General features: G+C 42.9%; 1 protein-coding gene across 4 annotated transcripts; it reads right to left on the bottom strand.

Moving 5' to 3' along the window:
* Positions 1-282: 282 nt before the first annotated feature.
* On the bottom strand, positions 283-20,089 carry LOC135517951 (protein FAM78A-like). 4 transcript variants are annotated; one of them, XM_064942687.1, is made up of 3 exons: positions 19,460-20,089; positions 17,939-18,242; positions 283-4,604 (listed from the first exon to the last, which is right to left on the bottom strand). In XM_064942687.1, exons 1-3 carry the CDS (start codon positions 19,599-19,601, stop codon positions 4,079-4,081), a joined length of 972 nt encoding a protein of 323 aa, XP_064798759.1. In that variant the 5' UTR covers positions 19,602-20,089; the 3' UTR covers positions 283-4,078. The 4 variants fall into 4 exon arrangements, with proteins under 4 accessions (XP_064798759.1, XP_064798761.1, XP_064798763.1 ...); XM_064942689.1 differs by having other exon boundaries at positions 19,826-20,089; XM_064942691.1 differs by lacking the exon at positions 17,939-18,242 and having other exon boundaries at positions 19,826-20,089.
* Between the last annotated feature and the right edge of the window lie 431 nt (positions 20,090-20,520).

Genomic DNA, 20,520 nt, shown 5'->3' with positions numbered 1-20,520 from the left:
GTTACAGGATGCAAATTTCCCCATCACACTGCTGAGGTGAAAGCCAGGTCTATCCACACAGGTCTATCCACACAGGTCTATCCACACAGGTCTATCCACACAGGTCTATCCACACAGGTCTATCCACACAGGTCTATCCACACAGGTCTATCCACACAGGTCTATCCACACAGGTCTATCCACACAGGTCTATCCACACAGGTCTATCCACACAGGTCTATCCACACAGGTCTATCCACACAGGTCTATCCACACGTTTGGAGAAAAGTGACAGGGAACAGATAACATTCGCACATTCTTATTTATTAATGAAAAATACTTTTTCCATTTTCTTATTTTTTTTTTTTTAAACATTGTGCATTTTCACAGTTTTAAATATTTGCCAGTACTGTTCTGTGTTCAAGTATCAAGTATCAGTGTCAATGACAAATACAAAAAAAACATACTGTATTTTTGTTTCAGTGCTGCAAAATATATTAGATGATTTTTCAGAAGACAAATCAAAAACACCCAACATTTGAAATACATTGTAGCCAGTTGTGTATAGTCTGCTACAGTTAGCCATAAGGCTACTCTATTGAAAACCTAGTCAGAGTTGCAGGGTGCGAATGGCAAGATAGACGGACAACTCTTGTTTATATGGGGTAAACTAATGGTAAAGGATAGGAAACAAAGATGGGTGATCCTGAGAGTGAGCTTGGGCTTGTTATTTGTAACTAAAAGAGAAACCTTTTCTGCTGGTCTATGATGTGTAGTGGGCTGTAGTTTACATTACTATTTTACTCAAAGATCTATAGAAAAGGTGGGCGCCCTCAGAACTAAGAGCTGTGGGTTTAGGAATGGAAGGCTACTCAGTGGCACAACCCCAGAAGGAGACATGTAGTCCATGAATTTCACTTGTTCAATGATGGAATCGAAATCTCATGAATATTTACGTAAATGTCCATTTGTCCATTTCTAAAAACAGAACTCGGTTAGAGATGTGTTTTGAGGAAGTAGTTGTACATGAGATAGACTCATCAGTAGCACATAACACTGTCAGAGTGAAGACACAAATCGAGGCAATCGCCTTCCCGTGACCTCCCTCTCTCTAGTGTGTGTTTGTGTTGCTGGGGGCCACGTGCTCTGCTGATAAACGCTGTTAACACTCGGCCCCAGTGTGATGCTGTGATGATCAGATAGCATGCAAGGAGAGACCGCCCCTGCTGTCTTATGACAAGGATGTGCCCTGTGTGAGTGAACAGACGGAGCCATAGTTCAACAACAGCTACAGCTGCACCAGATCAATGAGAGTATTTAGGTCATGCAGTGACTAAGGACAGCTAGCCAGCTACTGATGTGTCAAGGTGTTTTATACATGGAAACAAGCAATCCCTGCTGGGCTTTCCAATAAACCACTCAGCAGTGTGCAGATTGACACCACCCCACCTCCTTGTCACTCTATCACCCTGACTACCACCATTACCCCCTTCCACCTCAATCCCGACCCCCAACCCCTTCTAACACTGACCTTTGTCCTCTAGCCCCAAGAGGCCATCATATATTACTATAGCCAGCTTTGGCACAGCACAATGCATCTGAAGGGTGCTCAGTATTTCACAGACAATCTATTAATGACAGCACTTCTCCCCACCAGACCCCTCCTCCCTCCTCCTTCACGGCCCAGATGATTGAGTCCAGAGCAGGCTATCAGTATCTCTGGTTTCTGAGCCCTGGTTTTTCTTAATTCTATTCAGCTGCTACTGACCTGCTGCTCTGTCTTTTCTAACCAGGTAAAGATGTCAGATAAACTTCAAATTACAGGTGATATTTGGTTGAGATGTCAATAGATATGAGTTTAATTTGAAATAAACCAAACCACAAAAACCTGTCGACACTATTTGGTTATATCAAGACAAAATGTCAATGACTTTTGGCAAATTCAATCAAGTAGCCAGGTTGATGCAGTGTGATAACGTTGATAAGGTAGGTTGAAATAACGAGCAAACAATGTTGCCCAGTTGTTGGTGGCATTTGATGAAAATGCTATTCCTCTACCAAGGAAGCTTTGCATTAATAAAATATCACAACATCATAACGAGCATAAACTTAATGAAAAAACAATACCTTCAGTGACAAAAGCAGAGATGCAGTTTTCTTAACCACTTCAAACATCAGTCTCTGTTCCTTTTTTTTTAGCTCATACTGCTGATGCTGTTGTTCTTGTTATCGTTGATATTATAAGGAGATAAAAAGCCTGATGCCAAATTCTATCCCCCAGCTATCCCTCTAAACCCCCACCCCCTCCCTCCCTCCTCCATGAGAGATTTCAGCTCTGGGTAAAGCTGCCCTGCCCATAGATTAACGAGTGGCTGGGCATCGTCACGTTTATGGAGGTATTTAGCTAGCCGGGGCTCTGTGAGAGGAGGAAAAAAAGCACCACATTTCTGCAGCGGGCTACGACTGGTAGTGGCAACCCCAGAAGTGGGTCATCTATATGCCAGGCTGAGCCTCACATGCCTACTGCTGCAAAGAGGACAGAGGACAGGGTGGAGGGATGGATGGGTGGATGGATGGATGGATGGATGGATGGAGGAAATAGAGACCAATCAATGGGAGCAGAAAGAGAAAGATGGATCAGAGAGGAGAAAGTAGGGACAGGGTGAGAGAGTATGAATGGGGATGAACATCAGAAGAGAGAGAGAGAGTGCAAGGAGAGCAAGGGGGGACAACAGAAAGAGAGAGCAGAGATGGAGGGCGGTGCGCTGCAACCACCTCTGCACCATGTGGATTCACACACAGGCACCCTAAAGCCGAGATTATTTATCTCCCATCGCATGGAGGACCAATTTTTTATTGCCCCTGTTATGAAATGCACAGTCATTTCCCCTGGCTGCTGCTTGCTGTAATAACAGTATTGATTAGGTGCTAGCAGGGTTGTCCCCTCCGACATCTGTGGAGAGGAGAGAAGAAAGGCAGAGGGAGAGAGGAGTACAGCGACAGGGCTCTGAGATGGAGGGAGTGGTAATAAAGCAAATGAAAGATAACATGATGAAATACTGTTTTCTTTCTGTAAAGGGAGGTTGTTGACAACTCTAAAAGTCAGCTGAATATCAGTCTGAATGGAATTGAATGTTGTCAGAAAAACCTCCTCCACAGCCATGCATGATGAGATGACGACCTAACGGACTATTTGAAAGGGTTTGTTTGAATGTCTATTCTCTTTTGTTCTGTGGTAGAAAAAGGGTTCCAGCAGTTTTAGGACCCAATTTGGTTCCTGATAACCCATTGTCCACAAGCCACTGTTCCGTTCCTAAACCCACACACACCAGCACCAACAGTCTGGATGGAAGAAGAGAGAGGACAGGTGAAGGAATACTGCATTGCACTTGGTTTAAGGCTAAACATTTGCAGTGGAAAGCGATTTAAACTTAAGGCAGCATGGATTGAATGACTCTCATGTTTAAAAAAGTACTAAAACTACATATGTCACCCCGATACGGTTCGTATTCACATATCACTCATGTGGAGCACAAAATAGCGCTTATTCACAAAAAATGCTCTCTCCCAGCCCATAAATAAAACTCAACTGGTATACGCAAACTTTGTGCATGTATACATGTATGTACCATGTACATAAATATGAACATAAATACTATATTTTTGTCAACCCACACACACTCCCCATCCATTCCAACCCCAAACCCCAATCCCAAAAAGCAAAGCTTCTTATTTTAGATTTTTTTTTTGCAATGACTTTATCTAGCACAGTGAAACCCGACCCCGTTTGAAGGTAGAATGGTTGCAGTTTGTTCACTCCAGTTTTTAAAGTCAGCTCCTGCTCCCACTTATAGGGGACGTCCTCTTTCTCCAAACTGCTCTTGTCCTTGTTTCACTCTCTCTCTCTCTCTCCCTCTTTTGCTCAGTTCTTACAAAAAAAAGAGGAGAGGAGAGAAACAGAGAGGCAAATAGAGGCAAGGAGCTTGAGGGAAGGAGAAAAGGAGAAAAAAGGAAAGTAGGTAAAGAGAGAGAAAATGAAAAGTGAGAGTAGGTAGAGGAGTGGGAGAAGAGGAGGAGTGTTTAACCCCACCAAGGTCATTCAATATTTGGGCGGGATGACCACGATGGGGTCCCCGGTCTTTGGCCGCCACATGAGCACTTGAGCGTCATTGGCGTTGGGCTTGACCATGGCATTAGGGGGGATGGGCTCGTTCTTGCCCAGGACATGGGGCTGCTCCTGAGCCACAGGCTCACGCAGCGTGGCCCTCTGGCCCAGAGGCTTGTCCGGGTCCACCTCGATGTGGAGCTGCATCCTCCAGCGGATGGTCTGCAGCACCAGGGTCTCGGCCGTGGCCTGATTGATGGCCACCAGCCAGGTGGTGAAGCTCTGGTCGCGGCGGATGCTGCTGAGCTGCGGCAGGTTGCTATCGCTCACAGGCACACCCCATGTAACGCTGGGGTAGAAGTTGTCATTCATGCTAACCGTGAACTTGGTGGCCTTCTTGGTGGGACCCACGATGGTGCACGTCTCCGTGGTGTTGCCATACCACGGGTAGTTGACGCCGTCCGAGTCGCTGATGGCCTGGATCTTGCAATCCCGTAGGTCAGGGAGTTCCCAGCTCGACCTGGACGTGGAAAAGCAAGCAGTGAGATTTAACCCGGAAGGGAAAACAGAGTGAAGCTTAAAGGGATAGTTCACGACAAAATAAAAAATTATGTGAATCACTCCCATTCATATGGGAATAAAGTATCCTAATATATAGCTAAATCTACACAACAGGTGATGTGAACTGTCAACCCAACACAATTTTAGACCACTTTTATGGTGTGAAAACAGGAAGAAATTGTTGATTTTGGGTGGACAAATCCTTTAACATGGAAGTGGAAACAAAAGGGTGAGACTTGTTTTATAAGTGAGAATCTCTCTGCATGTTGCTACTGCTTTCCTGCCTAGAATCGCTTGAGAGAGATATCAATCGTAATAGGCTCCTACCCACTGTTAAATAAAAGCTGGAGGATAAGAAGAGTGGAGGAGACTATCTATGTCCATGAGAGGCTCAAACAGCCTGACTGAGTGGGTTTGCTCTACAAACATCAGCTCAGTAGCTATTGCGATTCAGGTCAGGGCAGCACAATCACAGCACACCACAGGTTCCCATTGTTAAGAGCCTCCCATCTGTCTAACCTGTGTAGTAAGTCACTATAGGTGCATCTCAATAGTCTTACGTGTCTTTCTTTTCTCATTTCCTTTACCACCTCTGCACTGACCACTGATCTGTCAACACAGGATAGGCTTTGGACATATTGCTTTCACCTATCAGGATTGCTTTACCTCATCCACTATTATTTCAGATCTGAGTGAATTAAGTGAAGGAAACTATGAAAGGAGGCCCCTTTGAAGTATTGAGACGCAGTGGGTGACAATGCGGACAGAGGCACCTCATAAACACTCCGCAGAGGCACCTCATAAACACTCCGGTCCGTCCGCCTATCGATTCCCCCTCGGCAGGAAGAAGTAAAGGAATCAGCAGAACTACTACAGATAACAGTGATCACCAGACACATAACAGGCCTGCATGGCCATTTGTTCACAGAGGAGCTAGATTATGATCTCTAGAATAATAATAATAGTAAAAGGTAAGCCCCAGTCTGTGTGTAAGGGGGGGTTAAGTGTGTGTGTTTCAGTTGAAAGTTGTATTAGTTGTGTACAATATCCACATCGTATACACTGTCTTTTTAATTTCCCCTCTATTTAAACCAGGTAGGCTAGTTGAGAACAAGTTCTCATTTATAACTGCGACCTGGTCAAGATGAAGCAAAGCAGTGCGACACAAACAACAACACAGGGTTACACATGGAATAAATAAGCGTACAGTCAATAACACAATAGAAAAAAAGAACGTTTATATACAGTGTGTGAAAATGGCGTGAGGAGGTAAGGCAATAAATAGGCCATAGTAGCGAAGTAATTACAGTTTAGCAAATTAACACTGGAGAGATAGATAAGCAGATGATGATGTGCAAGTAGAAATACTTGTGTGCAAAAGGGCAGAACAGTAAATAAAAACAATATGGGGATGAGGTAGTTAGATTGGGTGGGCTATTTACAGATGGGCTATGTACAGCTGCAGCGATCAGTTAGCTGCTCAGATAGCTGATGTTTAAAGTTAGTGAGGGAAATATAAGTCTCCAACTTCAATGATTTTTGCAATTCGTTCCAGTCACAGGCAGCAGAGAACTGGAAGGAAAGGTGGCCAAAGGAGGTGTTGGCTTTGCCTGCTGGAGCGCGTGCTGCAGGTGGGTGTTGTTATCGTGACCAGTGAGCTGGGATAAGGCGGAGCTTTACCTAGCATAGACTTATAGATGACCTGGAGCCAGTGGGTCTGGCGACGAATATGTAGGGATAGCCGACTAGAGCATACAGGTTGCAGTGGTGGGTGGTATATGGGGCTTTGGTGACAATGCGGATTGGCACTGTGTTGGAAGCTATTTTGTAAATGACATCGCCAAAGTCGAGGATTGGTAGGATAGTCAGTTTTACGAGGGTATGTTTGTCAGCATGAGTGAATGAGGCTGTTGCAAAATAGGAAGCCGATTCTAGATTTAATTTTGGATTGGAGATGTTTAATATGAGTCTGGAGGGAGAGTTTACAGTCTAGCTAGACACCTAGAATATGTGGACAACTACAAATACCTAAGTCAGAACCGTCCAGAGTAGTGATAGTCGGCCGGGCGGGTGTGGGCAGTGAAAGGTTGAAAAGCATGCATTTGGTTTTACTAGCATTTAAGAGCAAGGAGTGTTGGAGTGTTGTGTGGCATTGAAGCTCGTTTGGAGGTTATTTAACACAGTGTCCAAAGAAGAGCCAGATGTATACAGAATGGTGTCGTCTGCATAGAGGTGGATCAGGGAATCACCCGCAGCAAGAGCGACATCGTTGATATATATAAAAAAAAGAGTCGGACCGAGAAATGAAGGATGACAAGGATATCCCTACCAGCCAAACCCTCCCTAACCCGGACGACGCTAGGCCAATTCTGTTTCGCCCCACGGACCTCCCGGTCGTGGCCGGCTGCGACAGAGCCTGGGCACGAACCCAGAGTCTCTGGTGGCACAGCTAGCGCTGCGATGCATTGCCCTAGACCACTGTGCCACCCGGGAGGCCACAGTAGTCTTTTATCGATGGTGTTATGGTATCGTTTAGTACCTTGAGCGGGGCTGGGGTGCACCCGTGACCAGGTCGTAAACTGGATTGCACAGCGGAGAAGGTACGGTGGGATTCGAAATGGTAGGTGAGCTGTTTATTAACTTGGCTTTCGAAGAATTTAGAAAGGCAGGGCAGGATGGCTATAGGTCTATAACAGTTGGGGTCTAGGGTGTCACCCCCTTTGAAGAGGGGGATGACCGCGGCAGCTTTCCAAACTTTAGGGATCTCAGACGATACGAAAGAGAGGTTGAACAGACTGGTAATAGGGGTTGCAACGATGGCGGCGGATAATTTTAGAAAGAGAGGGTCCAAATTGTCTAGCCCAGCTGATTTGTGTGGGTCCAGGTTTTACAGCTCTTTCAGAACATCTGTTATCTGGATTTGGGTGAAAGAGAAGCTGGGAAGGCTTGGGCAAGTACCTGCGGGGGGTGCGGAGCTGTTGGCAGGGGTTGGGGTAGCCAGGAGGAAAGCATGGCCAGACGTAGAGAAATGCTTATTGAAATTCTCGATTATCGTGGATGTATCGGTGGTGACAGTGTTACCAAGCCTCAAGTGCGGTGGGCAGCTGGGAGGAGGTGCTCTTATTCTCCATGGACTTTACAGTGTCCCAAAACTTTTTGGAGTTAGAGCTACAGGATGCAAATTTCTGTTTAAAAAAGCTAGCCTTTGATTTCCTGACTGACTGCGTGTATTGGTTCCTGACTTCCCTGAAAAGTTGCATATTGCGGGGACTATTCGATGCTAGTGCAGTCCGCCACAGGATGTTTTTGTGCTGGTCGAGGGCAGTCAGGTCTGGAGTGAACCAAGAGCTATATCTGTTCTTAGTTCTACCTTTTGAAAGGGGCATGCTTATGTAAGATGGTGAGGAAATTACTTTTAAAGAATGACCAGGCATCCTCGACTGACGGGATGAGGTCAATATCCTTCCAGGATAACCGGGCCAGGTCGATTAGAAAGGCCTGCTCGCAGAAGTGTTTTAGGGAACGTTTGACAGTGATGAGGGGTGGTCATTTGACCGTGGACCCATAGCGGAAGCAGGCAATGAGGCAGTGATCGCTGAGATCCTGATTGAAAACAACAGAGGTGTATTTACAGGGCAAGTTGGTCAGGATAATATCTATGAGGCTGCCCATGTTTATGGATTTAGGGTTGTACCTGGTGGGTTCCTTGATAATTTGTGTGACATTGAGGGTATCTAGCTTAGATTGTAGGACTGCCGGGGTGTTAAGCATATCCCAGTTTAGGTCACCTAACAGAACGAACTCTGAAGATAGATGGGGGCAATCAATTCACATATGGCCAGGGCACAGCTGGGAGCTGAAGGGGGTCTATAACAAGCAGCAACAGTGAGAGACTTATTTCTGGAGAGATTCATTTTTAAAATTAGAAACTCAAACTGTTTGGGCATAGACCTGGAAAGTATGACAGAACTTTGCAGGCTATCTCTGGGGTAGATTGCAACTCATCCCCCTTTGACAGTTCTATCTTGACGGAAAATGTTGTCGTTGGGTATGGAAATCTCCAATTTTTTGTTGGCCTTCCTAAGCCAGGATTCAGACACGGCAAGGACATCAGGGTTGGTGGAATGTGCTAAAGCAGTGAGAAAAACAAACTTAGGGAGGAGGCTTCTGATGTTAACATGCATGAAACCAAGGCTTTTTCGGTTACAGAAGTCAATAAATGAGAGTGCCTGGGGACATGCAGGGCCTGGGTTAACCTCCACATCACCCGAGGAACAGGGGAGGAGTAGGATGAGGGTACGGCTAAAGGTTATCAAAACTGGTCGTCTAGTGCGTTGGGGGCAGAGAATAAAAGGAGCAGATTTATGGGCGTGGTAGGATAGATTCAGGGCATAATGTACAGACAGGGGTATGGTGGAGTGTGGGTACAGTGGAAGTAAACGCAGGCACCGAGTGATGATAAGAGAGGTTGCATCTCTGGACGGGCTAGTTATGCTGGGTGAGGTCACCACATGTGTGGGAGGTGGGACAAAGGAGTTAACTTAGGCATGTTGAGTGGGACTAGGGGCTCCGCAGTAAACAAAGACAATAATAACTATCCTAAACAACAGTGTACAAGGCATAATGACATTTGAGAGAGCCATAAAGCAAGGCATAAAGCAATCACAGGTGTTGATTGGGAGAGTTGGTTAAGGCAACAACAACAGCTAATCAACTAAGACAACAACAACAGGTAAAATGGCAATGAATGGGCAGAGGGTCGGTTAACTACACACAGGGCCTGAGTTGGGGCCGACAGATAAACAAAATGCTTACTTGCAGGTTCCTTCTCTACAATGCAACATCAATAAGAACTAATAAAAGATAAGAATACGAACATAAAGTTAATGGCTCAGTAGAATAGAATATACATTTTAGCGTGTGTGTGTGTCTATGGGAGTGGGTGTGAGTGGGCAATATTGTTTTTCTTTGTGTGTGTGTGTGTGTGTGTGTGTGTGTGTGTGTGTGTGTGTGTGTGTGTGTGTGTGTGTGTGTGTGTGTGTGTGTGTGTGTGTGTGTGTGTGTGTGTCTGTACAGAACAAGGATTATGTTTCATCCATGTCCATTCTTGTCGCTACTAATCACTATATCCTCTATCAATCTGTCTCCAAAACAAGTTGAACAATCTTTCTATCTATAAATACTGTATATCTCAGACAGGAGCCAAACTGTTACATCAATTCCACTGTGAAGGGCCAACGACTGCAGACAATGGCAACAAAGCACTCTCCTCGTATTTTTATCTTGATAACACATTGTTTCTTGAGAACAGAACATGCCCAAGCGCAAGAACATTTGCCTTGTGTTCATCACGCTCCTTTTCTCTCTCCCCCTATTGGAGGTCTAATGATACTACAGGATCTACTTACTCTTTATTGATGGCATTTTCATTACAGTACTATACTATTTTCAGTATAGTGCTCTCGTTCAAAACCATGGGAGGTGCTCTATTGGAATAGATCCTACAGATGTAGGATCTTAATTTCATCACTCTGTTGTTGCTGAGAATTTTCCAGGAAATGCAAACTTGTAGTGTATTTGACTTTTAAAAAGGCTTTTAAAGTTTGTCATTTCCACATAGAAATGTCAGACCTGATTTGCCCTTGTGAAAAAAATGGTCCATTAATTATTTTGCCCTACAAAATGCCCATTAATTATAATCCACATAGTAACTCATATTTCCTGTTGCTGCAGGATTATTTTCCTACTATAGCAAACTGGCTACAGAAGGAAAATGAAGATCTTACATCTGTAGAAAGGACCCAATGGACTAAACGGCCAATCAACTGTAGTGGTGAGCATTGCTTCTTTTGATGTTGAGTGACGGACTAGATACATGACAAGCAGAGACACCAACAATTTGCTATACCCTCTTATAAAGTGACACAGTTGAAGTCAGATGTTTACATACACTTAGGTTGGAGTCATTAAAACTCGTTTCTCAACCACTCCACACATTTCTTGTTAACAAACTATAGTTTTGGCAAGTCGGTTAGAACATCTACTTCGTGAATGACACAAGTCATTTTTCCAATAATTGTTTACAGACAGATTATTTCACTTATAATTCACTCTATCGCAATTCCAGTGGGTCAGAAGTTTACATACACTAAATTGACTGTGCCTTTAAACAGCTTGGAAAATTCCATAAAATTATGTCATGGCTTTAGAAGCTTCTGATACGCTAATTGACATCATTTGAGTCAATTGGAGGTGTACCTGTGGATGAAGGCCTACCTTCAAACTCAGTGCCTCTTTGATTGGCATCATGGGAAAATCTAAATAAATCAGCCAAGACCCCAGAAAAAGAATTGTAGACCACCACAAGTCTGGTTCATCCTTGGGAGCAATTTTGAGACGCCTGAAGGTACCATGTTCGTCTGTACAAACAATAGTACGCAAGTTTAAACACCATAGGACCACGCAGCCACCATACCGCTCAGGAAGGAGACGCGTTCTGTCTCCTAGAGATGAACGTAATTTGGTGTGCAAAGTGTGAATCAATCCCAGAACAACAGCAAAAGACCTTGTGAAGATGCTGGAGTAAACAGGTACAAAGTATCTATATCCACAGTAAAATGAGTCCTATATCGACATAACGATAGGCCGCTCAGCAAGGAAGAAGCCACTGCTCCAAAGCTGGGAAGCTGAAGAACACCATCCCAACCATACCAAATGGGTGGCAGCATCATGTTGTGGGGGTGCTATCACAGCCATCGTAAGATGTTGACCAAGGTGCAGCGTTGTGATCGTCCATTTTTATTTTTATTTTGGAATGACACCAACAAAACAAGAAACAAAACGAACAACCGTGAAGCTTAAGGGCTATGTCCCACAAACAAAGTTAACCACCCACAAAGACAGGTGGGAAAAAGGACTGCCTAAGTATGGTTCCCAATCAGAGACAACGATAGACAGCTGTCCCTGATTGAGAGCCATACCCAGCCAAAACAAAAAAATACAAAACATAGAAAATAAAACATAGAATGCCCACCCCTCATCACACTCTGACCTAACCAAATAGAGAAATAAAACAGCTCTCTAAGGTCAGGGCGTGACAGGTGCTTTGCTGCAGAAGGGTCTGGTGCACTTAAAAAAATACATGGCATCATGAGGAAGGAAAATTATGTGGATATATTGAAGCATCATCTCAAGACTTCAGTCAGGACGTTAAAGCTTGGTAGCAAATGGGTCTTCCAAATGGACAATGACCCCAAGCATACTTTCAAAATGGCTTAAGGACAACAAAGTCAAGGTATTGGAGTGGCCATCACAAAGCCTTGACCTCAATCCTATAGAAAATGTGTTGGCAGAACTGAAAAAGCGTGTGCAAGCAAGGAGGCCTACAAACCTGACTCAGTTACAACAGCTCTGTCAGGAGGAAGGGGCCAGAATTAACCCAACTTATTGTGGGAAGCTTGTGGAAGGCTACCCGAAACATTTGACCCAAGTTAAACAATTAAAATTTAAACTTCTGACCCACTGGAGATGTGATGAAAGAAATAAAAGCTGAAATAAATCATTCTCTCTCCTATCATTCGGACATTTCACATTCTTAAAATGAAGTGGTGATCCTAACTGACCGAAGACAGAGAATTTTTACTTGGAATAAATGTCAGGAATTGTGATAAACTGAGTTTAAATGTAGTTGGCTAAGGTGTATGTAAACTTCCGACTTCAACTGTATATCTCAATTGTGCTAGTATAAAGGAGGTTTTATTGCACATTTTTACCAAACAGTGAAGGGAGAGATTATTTAGACGGGATACTCAGACACATTGGTGGCGACTTGACAAATTCAGGGTAATCAATCATAGCATCCTTGAGCATTTGTATGTGTGTCTGCATGTGTGTGTACACATAAATGGGTTTGATTGTGTCTGGGCTTCTTGACATATCCTCAACAAACAATGTGGGTGTGTGAGTATGTCTGTTGGATGTTGTGGGCGAGTGGATGTGATGTGTCTGAGCCTGTGTCTCTGTGCCGATGCGAGTGTGCACAGACTGGAAAAACTGTTTGGGACAGCCCCCTTGAGTCTTACCACAGTGTGTGGGGTCTGTGTGTGTGCATGCATACAGCATGCGTGCCCACCAGTGGAGGCTGGTGGAAGGAGCTATAGGAGGACGGGCTCATTGTAATGGTTGGAATAGAATAAATGGAACGGTATCAAACACATCAAACATATGGAAACAACATGTTTGACTCTGTTCCATTAATTTTATTCCAGCAATTATCAAGCCTCCTGTGGTGCCCACCTACAGTGCCTTCAGGAAGTATTCATAACCCTTGACTTATTCCACATTTTGTCGTGTTACAGCCTGAATTCAAAATGGATTGTTTTCATAATTGTTTTCTCAACCATCTACACACAATACCCCATAATGACAAAGTATAAACAGGTTTTTAGAAATGTATGCAAATGTATTGAAAATGAAATACAGAAATATCTCATTTACAAAAGTATTCAGACCCCTGAGTCAATCAATACATGTTAGAATCACCTTTGCCAGCGATTACAGCTGTGAGTCTTTCTGGGTAAGTCTCTAAGAGCTTTGCACTCCTGGATTGTACAATATTTGCACATTATTATTACATTTTTATTCAAACTCTGTCAAGTTGGTTGTTTATATTTTTTTATTTTACCTTTATTTTACGAGGCAAGTCAGTTAAGAACAAATTCTTATTTTCAATGACGGCCTAGGAACAGTGGGTTAACTGCCTGTTCAGGGTCAGAACGACAGATTTGTACCTTGTCAGCTCGGGAATTTGAACTTGCAACCTTCCGGTTACCTTCCGGTTACCTTCCGGTTACCTTCCGGTTACCTTCCGGTTACTAGTCCAACGCTCTAACCACTAGGCTATCCTGCCGCCCTAGGGTTGTTCATCATTGCTAGACAGCCATTTTCAAGTCTTGTCATAGATTTTCAAGCTGATTTAAGTCAAAACTGTAAGTAGGCCACTCAGGAACATTCAATGTTGTGAATACATTCTGAAGGCACTGTGTGTGTGTGTGTGTGTGTGTGTGTGTGTGTGTGTGTGTGTGTGTGTGTGTGTGTGTGTGTGTGTGTGTGTGTGTGTGTGTGTGTGTGTGTGTGTGTGTGTGTGTGTGTGTGTGTGTGTGTGTGTGTGTGTGTGTGTGTGTGTGTGTGTGTGTGTTGCATTACATCACTGTGTCTATTCACCTAGCACTCCTATACCACTAAAAGTGAATAATAGACCACTGCTGATCTATTCCGCAGCTGTAAGACTGGGTGTCTGGCAAATTCAGAAACCAGGGCACGCACCTGAGCTGACAGAGAAATCATCCAGGGTATTATCCTGAGTCACTCTGTCCAATTAGACCAGAGCATCCTGGAAGTTTACCGCAGTAATTGACAGACCTCAGAACAGGAGTCTCAATAGAGGGAGAGCTTACGTCCTGCATCTTAACTAACTCTTCAAACATGGATGACACAGCTCTGGGTTATTAAGAAGCTACTAAGTACATTTTGTCTTTCTCTGAGATTGCAGTCAAAAGGGCAACACTGAATGATAATGGCAATGAGCTTAAATGTATGAAGGCATTTGTCAAGACTAACGAAAAGTTTTACAGGGAAATCATGGTTCTCTCTTTCAGAGAATAGGCTCTATACTACACAGAAAAGCATAAGGGGGAAATGCTACTGTATTTACAAATCTGACTACCGGGGCATTTTTTTATACCTCAAATCAGCAGAAATGTGTCGCTTTGAGGTCATAGCTGCTCTGAGAAAGAGAGAGGTTGTTAATGCCTGTTTCATCTCTCTCGCTCTCTTTTTCTCTTACTCTAGTCTCTCTTCAAATTAGGTTTTGTTTGCAGAGCAGAGGGACATGTCTCTTTAATCTCACACAGCATTAATATTGTTTTTCCGATTCAGGGTCTCTTTAGGCCCAGAGCGAGAGATTAACACACACACACACAGAGACAAACACGCACAGACAAACACACATAGCCAGACTAGTGAAAGGGGAGAAGGCAATGTAGGGGAGGAGATCGCAGTATTGGGATGGGTGTGTGTAATCTGTGACATGCAGACCCAAACATCACATGCTGTAACGGGTGAAGATAAACCCTCAGCATTCTGGGTATACGTCAACTTGTGGTCGCCTCCACAGGATGTGGGACAAACTGAATTTGTGTAACATTGTGTGTAAGTCACAGACATCTGTAAACAGTCACCGAGCCAAACGAAAGGGGTATTTTAATGAATTGTCTGGCCTTTAATTAATTTCCTAATATTTTGAGAATAATTAGATTTCTCATCCCACACAGTTTTTGTTGACTCCAGTAGCCTACCTCACAATGAAACCCAGCTTGAGTTGATACATTTTACAAACAGTGTTTGTGAAAGCCTTCTCACTGGGAAAAAACTGGTTGAGTCAACGGTGTTTCAACGTGATTTCAACCCGAAAAATGTATGTAATAACTTGGAATCAATGTGGTTAACTGATCGCATTTGCAAAAAGTAATAAACATAAGAATTTTGTATTCTTTTTAACCAACTTTGAATCTAAATCCAATGATATGGTGACCTTTTTTGTTGATTTCACTTTGAATTCACATTAGTTGACAACTCAACCAAACGTAAATCAAAATTATACTGAATAAAAATATAAACCCAACATGCAACAATTTCAAAGGTTTTACTGAGTTACTGTTCATATAAGGAAATCGATCAATTGAAATCGATTCATTAGGCCCTAATCTATGGATTTTACATGACTGGGAATACAGATATGCATCTGTTGGTCACAGATACCTTTTCTTTTTAAGTAAGGGCGTGGATCAGAAAACCAGTCAGTATCCGGTGTGACCACCATTTGCCTCATGCAGTGCCTCACATCTCCTTTGCATATAATTGATCAGGCTGGTGATTGTGGCTTGTAGAATGTTGTCCCACTCCTCTTCGATGGCTGTGTGAAGAAGATGGATATTGGTGGGTACTGGAACACGCTGTCGTACACGGCGCTCCAGAGCATCCCAAACGTGCTCAATGGGTGACATGTCTTGTGAGTATGCAGGCCCTGGAAGAACTGGGACATTTTCAGCTTCCAGGAATGGTGTACAGATCTTTGTGAAATGGGGCTGTGCATTATCAAGCTGAAACATGAGGGGAAACTGCAGATTTTAGAGTGGCCTTTTATTGTCCCCAGCACAAGGTACACCTCTGTTATGATCATGCTGTTTAATCAGCTTCTTGATATGCCACACCTGTCAGGTGGATGGATTATCTTGGCAAAGGAGAAATGTTCACTAACAGGAATGTAAAGAAATTTATGCACAAAACTTCTGAGAAATAAGCTTTTTGTGCATATGGAAAATTTCTGGAATTTTATATTTCAGCTCATGAAACATGGGACCAACACTTTACATGTTGCATTTATATTTTTGTTCAGTATAATAATTGATTTGATTCTGCAATAGAGGATGGATTTGCAGTATGAATAAAAATGTACATCTTCGTTCTAATTATCACTAACTCATCATGACGCATGGTTCAGTGATCCAGCTACGAGGAAGCCTAAAGTAGACTGTTGATGTTCTAGAATTAACACCTCCAATCTATCTGAAAATACAGTGCATTCGGAAAGTATTCAGACCCCTTTATTCTTTCCACATGTTGTTACATTACAGCCTTAATCTAAAATGGATTAAAGTTTTTTTTCCTCATCAATCTACACACAATACCCCATAATGACAAAGCAAATGAAATAAATATCACATTTACATAAGTATTCAGACCATTTACTCAGTACTTTGTTGAAGCACCTTTGACAGTGTTTACAGCCTCAAGTATTCTTAGGTATGACGCTAAAAGCATGGCACACCTGGATTTGGGGAGTTTCTCCCATTCTTCCCTGCAGATCCTCTCAAGCTACCGTCAGGTTGGATGGGGAGTGTCGCTGCACAGCTATTTTCAGGTCTCTCCAGAGATGTTCAATGGGGTTCAAGTCCGGGCTCTGGCTGGGCCTTTCAAGGACATTCAGAGACTTGTCCTGAAGCCACTCCTGCGTTGTCTTGGCTTTGTTCTTAGGGTCGTTGTCCCGTTGGAAGGTTGAGGTCCTATGTGCTCTGGAGAAGTTTTCCATCAAGGATTTCTCTGTACTCTGCTCCGTTCATCTTTCCCCCAATCCTGACTAGTCTCCCAGTCCCTGGCACTGAAAAACATCCCCACAGCATGATGCTGCCACCACCATGCTTCACCCGGGATAGCGCCAGGTTTCCTCCAGATGTGACACTTGGTATTCAGGCCAAAGAGTTCAATCTTGGTTTCATCAGACCAGAGAATCTTGTTTCTCATGGTCTGAGAGTATTTAAGTGCCTTTTGGCAAACTCAAAGCAGGCTGTCATGTGCCTTTTACTGAGGAATGGCTTCCATCTGGCCACTCTACCATAAAGGCCTGATTGGTGGAGTGCTGCAGAGATGGTTGTCCTTCTGGAAGGTTCTCCCATTGCCATTGAGCAACTCTGTAGCTCTGTCAGAGTGACCATCAGGTTCTTGGTCACCTCCCTGACCAAGGCCCTTCTCCTCCGATTGCCAGCTCTAGGAAGAGTCTTGGTGGTTCCAAACTTCTTCCATTTAAGAATGATTCCATTTAAGAAGGATGGAGGCCACTGTGTTCTTGGGGACCTTCAATGCTGCAGAAATTGTTTGGTACCATTGCCCAGATCTGTGCCATGACACAATCCTGTCTAGGAGCTCTACGGACAATAACTTCGACCTCATGGCTTGGTTTTTGCTGTGACATGCACTGTCAACTGTGGGACCTATAAACAGGTGTGTGCCTTTCCAAATAATTTCCAATAAATTGAATTTACCACAGGTGGACTCCAATCAAGTTGTATAAACATCTCAAGAATGATCAATGTAAACAGGATGCACCTGAGCTCAATTTCAAGTATCATAACAAATGGTCTGAATTACTTATGTAAATAAGGTATTTCTGTCTTTATTTTATATTGTGTGAAGATAGATGAGGGAACATTTTATTCAATCCATTTTAGAATAAGGCTGTAATGTAAAAAAAATGTGGAAAAAGTAAAAGGGTCTGAAAACTTTCCAAATGTTCCAGCGCCATTGAGAGGTGAACATGAATAATAAAGTAGATTGCGGTTGGCCGGTATTGTCTGCCATTTTAATTCTGAGTTATTTTTTATTAGGCCTTTGTCTAATCAAATGTGATAATAATTTAATTCTAATGTGGGTTGGGTTTAGGTTTAGGTTGATACTCACATCCCTTTGGTTCCATATTTGTTGTAGAACTCCATGTGGTTGCATGCTTGAATCCAGCCAACGGTCCACGTCTCTTTTCCGGCCACGGGCGGCACTAGTACCCGAGCAGAGGCTCGGAAGTGCGGTGTCCGATAGCGCAGAACCACGCTGGATGACTCGTCGATGCTGGTTGGCGTGGAGTCAATGGAGGAGTTCACCTCGAGAACGATGATACTTTCACGGAAACTCTTGGGCTTACACCTGATACTCTGGATACAGCCCATTGCATTAAATAGCAATACAATCCACAACAACGTCCCGAGGTCTGGAGGAGAAAGACGCATGGAAACAGCAAGAAATTCACAATTGCATCCACATTTTCAATAGTCAAAAAAGACAAAAAAAAACGAAAAAGGGTGGCACTGTCAAATGGCCAGTGTTCTCCGTTGAGAATGACTAGGCTATCTCTTTGTTGACATGTTCATAAAAACCATGCACTTTGCAACCAGTTCTGTATTCCAACACTATGATGGAAAATGTAATAATTAACTCAATAATGGAAGAGTTGTGATTAAATTCATATCAGCATGCTTTCTGCTTTTCATTGGCCATCAGATCACATCACCAAAACAGAGCCGATGCAACTTTCTTTTCCGTGTCTTGAAGCTTCCTCCATCAATAGAAGTGCCTCCAGATGTGTGCCGTGTGCTCTCTCTCACCTCCACAAGCAGCGCGAAATCGACCGGGATTACTGGCAATTTGCGACCGTTGGATATGTGCAACAGCCACTGCTCACATGTGCCTTGTGGTCTAATTAAGCAGACTTAATTGATAATTGTGACCTAAGCATAATTTACAAAAACTGCTAACATAGCATTTCGACGTCATATTGGCCGAGCTCAGCGCCACTCATTTTTTAGCCTATTCATGTCAATTTTCATTCTGAACATGCGTAAAATCAACTTTTGCCTCAATTAAGCATTTTGACACTTGTGAAAGGTTTCCATTCCAAAAAAAAGTAGTTTTGGTGTGGATAGGAGGTCAGCAATGGCTTGTGTTGAACAACGTCTTAATTATGTAACAATAAACTGTTGACATTTAATACCACAGTAGGCTATAATAGGCCCCCTTTGCCACAATGCCACATAAAAATGGACTACATGAGGAGCACGTGCACATTAATTTAATCATATGTATCAAAAGTATTCCTTTATACATATTACATAACCCCTCTAGAATATGTTGCTTAAGGTTCACACTACAATAGATACACAGCCCGCGTGCAATCCCTCAATAACTCTTTGCACGGGGACTATATGAGGGATAAGAATAACTATATCATAAATATTGCTGTCCTTACAACACCGCAAATTGTAGACATAGTATGCAAAAGGAAATTGGTAAAGAGACGTTTAGCCTACAATAAAACAATTGTAAAATATTACTTTGCTGAATGAACTAACACTCGCACTGGACTTTCCCCTCCCCCTTACTAACTCTGATTTTGCTGATAGCTACTTTACTGAAGAGAAATGTACTTACTATGACTGTGATTTGTGGTTGTCCCACCTAGCCATCTTAAGATGAATGCACTAACTGTAAGTCGCTCTGGATAAGAGCATCTGCTAAATAACTCAAATGTAAATATAAATGTAGTCTCGTTGCAAAAAGCCTGTTGTAGCATAAACCAAATCTATATTTTTATTTTTTGGAAATAGAGGTTTACCACACTTTTGTCCAAAGCAAGCCCGTCTTTGTGAATTATCCCCTCAAGACAGTTTTTAGGACTGCCCTAGATGCGTGCGCGCATGGTTCGAGTGGTAATTCCGTTATCTTCCCATTTGGTTCCTTTCTCTTTTATTGTTGCATTCAATTTCAAGGTCCGGTAGTGGTATCATTTCAACTTACATTTATTTAATCGTGGGTTACAATGAACACCGGAAATATTCAAAGGCAACCAGGTTAACTTTCCCCTCTCCGTTTGGATCCATATCTTCTTGTAGATCAACTAATAAAAAACTATTTTAAAACATGGAATGTCCGATAACCCAACCAGGCTCCCTCCTCGATCCCTGTCCTTTGAGTATAATTTAGTCCCAATTCCAAGACAGACTGTCATTTCTGTGTGCTGGTCCCATCGCGGCCACAGCAGGTTCGCACTCCCGCATTGGTCTATTCTAGCGGCTTGAGCTTCAGCTCCTTTATTTAAGTACCTTTGAGACGACACTTCCCCTCACCACTGCAAGCATTCTGGGAAATGTAGTGATGGCTTCTCGCTACGCTTATTAAATATAACATAATTATAGGCTATAATAGGCCAATTCTATATGTCAATGTTAAGCGAATATCTGTTTTTGATGATGTTATAGGCGATAGCTCACATCAGTTTGGCTGCATGTCTAATTATAAAAAATACAGTGGTGAATATTTAATCAAAATAAAATAATATACATTTAGGCCTACTTTGAATTAAATTGCTTCCCATGCTTTTCGCCTTATAATAGTCCCACTTATGTATGCTCCTCAATCCTCATGAGAAGAAACCTTTTAAGAAATTGATCAAGTCAATTTTCATAATTTAATGTTTGTTATTGCTTCTTGAT

The sequence above is a fragment of the Oncorhynchus masou genome, chromosome 28, assembly GCF_036934945.1.
Source record: "Oncorhynchus masou masou isolate Uvic2021 chromosome 28, UVic_Omas_1.1, whole genome shotgun sequence".
Taxonomy (NCBI): Eukaryota; Metazoa; Chordata; class Actinopteri; order Salmoniformes; family Salmonidae; genus Oncorhynchus; species Oncorhynchus masou.
The sequence above is the reverse complement of the archived record's forward strand: the minus strand, read 5'-3'. Positions and strand labels throughout refer to the sequence as shown.

Bases quoted from the DNA above. Each gene is read 5' to 3' on its own strand.
- LOC135517951 (XM_064942687.1), bottom strand. From the start codon at position 19,601: ATGCTACAACAGGCTTTTTGCAACGAGACTACATTTATATTTACATTT. The intron at 18,243-19,459 runs GTAAGTACATTT...TTTCTCCTCCAG, and splicing joins AACCACAAATCACAGTCATA to ACCTCGGGACGTTGTTGTGG. The intron at 4,605-17,938 runs GTGAGTATCAAC...TTCCACGTCCAG, and splicing joins AAATATGGAACCAAAGGGAT to GTCGAGCTGGGAACTCCCTG.